At 69.7% G+C, this 2059-nt stretch overlaps 1 protein-coding gene across 1 annotated transcript; it reads right to left on the bottom strand.

Annotated features, from left to right (window-relative positions):
* Positions 1-971: 971 nt before the first annotated feature.
* On the bottom strand, positions 972-1946 carry MNEG_3571 (hypothetical protein; the record flags this gene model as incomplete). Its single annotated transcript, XM_014047956.1, has 1 exon — positions 972-1946. The coding sequence occupies one exon, from the start codon at positions 1944-1946 to the stop codon at positions 972-974; it is 975 nt and encodes a 324-aa protein (XP_013903410.1).
* Between the last annotated feature and the right edge of the window lie 113 nt (positions 1947-2059).

The raw sequence follows: 2059 nt of genomic DNA, 5'->3' as shown, positions 1-2059 counted from the left end.
GATGCGCGCCGCACAGGAGCCGTGCGGGGCTCCTTGACCCCCGGTGACCCAAACACCACCAATTTAGGACCACAATAACGGGCCGTCACCGCGCCGTTGGCCCTGCCTGATGGCGGAGGTTGCCAAATTGCCCGTGCAGATGCAGACTGCTCTTTGCTGCCGCGCACGATGGCGGGCCCTTGCAGTTTTTTTGCTGCCTGACGATTTACCAACGGACGGCTGGCTGACATCAATGTTGGGTGGATCTTGCCGCAGTGTAACAACAACAACCCCTCACTCTGCAAGTAGGGCGCTGCGGGCGGCGAGCGGAAGGGCGCGCCCGCTTGTTTTGGGGGGTACCCTAGTCAAGGGGCCTCCAACATTCTCGGGCCGCCCTGGGGTGTGAGGGGTCCAAGTTCGCTGCGCGTTCATTGGGACAGGCATTGGCGGCTTGAGGAGCGGCCGTGCGGAGCCACGAAGCGCACGCAGCAGGGCACAGGGCCGACATGAGCAAAGACAGGCGGCGGGGTGGCCACTGGCAAGAAGGGCATGGCCACAGGGGCGTAGCCCGCCGTGGGCAGGCGAGAGGCAATGTGGGCGGCACGATGCAGCGCCTGAGCAAAGCGCGTCGCGACAGAGGCAAATTAATAAGGGGGGCCTGGCCAGGCGCCGTCTGGTGCATGGTGGCCACACGCGTGCAGGATGCGCTTCCTTCCAGGCGCTTCCTGTCGACTTTCAGCACCTTGTGTGCCGAGGTGATGTGAAAATAGCTCCACTGCCACACAGCCGCTGTCATGTGCTGCCTGCCTCGCGGCTGCCTTGAGGGCAGCCCCAAGTAGACAGGGTGTGGCGCTGTGGCTGACGCAAGGGGACGGCGCCAAGGCGCTGCCCTGCTAAAACCCGCAGCTTCTCCAGTCTCGCGCTCTCTACTGCAGCCTAGAAACACCATGGCACCCGCTGGGCTAGATCAAACACGTCGCAGCCCTCCACACTCAAGAGCGCATTGCACCAGCGCCGGCGCGGCCATGCCACCACCCGGCCGCGGCAGACCCGGCTGGCGCTTTCGCGCCCTTGCTTGCCGTGCCACGCATGTGCTTCGCCCTTGCGCGGCCGCCACGCCGAAAGAGGCCGCAGAAGGGCCCGGCCGGCAACGCCGTCGCATCCAGCGAGTCTGTTGTGAACAGCACTTGCTTCTTGCCCTTGCCGGCGCCCGCGCCCCTGCGCTCGCCGCCGCTCGGCAGGCGGATCTCGACCAGCGGCACGTGCGCCGCCGACCCCTGCTCCGCAGCTTCCGCCCGGCTTCCCCTCCGCCCCTCTGCCGGGCCGGCCGGCCCGCCCTCCGGCGCCCCGGGCTGGCCCTGCTGCGCGCCGGCGGCGAGGACGAGCGACGCGCGTGGCGTCAGGTAGCTGCTCCCAAGCTGCTCGAGCTCGTCGTACCGCTCCTGCCATGCGTCACTAGGGTGACCCCGGGCCGCTGTCTCCCGCTGGCCGTCAACCTCATTGATGCCGCCACAGGCGGCGCCGCCGCTGGCGCCGCCTCCTGGCTGGCAGCTGGGTGCGCGCGACAGGCAGCTGTGGAAGCTGCCCTGTGGCGACAAGGGCTCCTCGCCGCCGCCAGCGCTCGCGCTCGTTTTTGCAGCGTGTTTTGGGCGCGGCAGCTGCAGCTTGTGCATCGCCTGCGGGCCAGCGGGTGGCGGCGCCGCGGCCGCGGGGGCAGGCACGCCGTCGCCCGGCGTCGCGTCGTTTGCGGCAGACCCGGACGCCGGCGCGCGGTTGATGCGCAGCGGCGGCAGCTGGCGCATGCCCGGCAGCGAGGGCAGCTCCGCGCCAGTGGTGGCCACCTGCTGCTGTGCACTGGTGCCAATCTCTGTGCCACGCTGCTCTGGCTGCTGCTGGTGCGCGCCGCTGGCCGGCTGCTGCGAAGCGTTCGCGCCGCGGCCACCATGGATGGCTGAGAGCGTCGCCATGTGCTGCTGGGGGTTTGCGAACGGCGACGGCCGAACAGGCTTCGTCGCAGCCGCCTCGGACGCGGAGGCCGCGGCCGCCGCCGCTGGAGCGTGCGCCGACGACGCCGCGACCC

Source organism: Monoraphidium neglectum, assembly GCF_000611645.1.
Source record: "Monoraphidium neglectum strain SAG 48.87 unplaced genomic scaffold scaffold00454, whole genome shotgun sequence".
Lineage (NCBI taxonomy): Eukaryota > Viridiplantae > Chlorophyta > Chlorophyceae > Sphaeropleales > Selenastraceae > Monoraphidium > Monoraphidium neglectum.
Note: the sequence above shows the minus strand (reverse complement) of the source record. Positions and strands in the feature narration are given on the sequence as shown.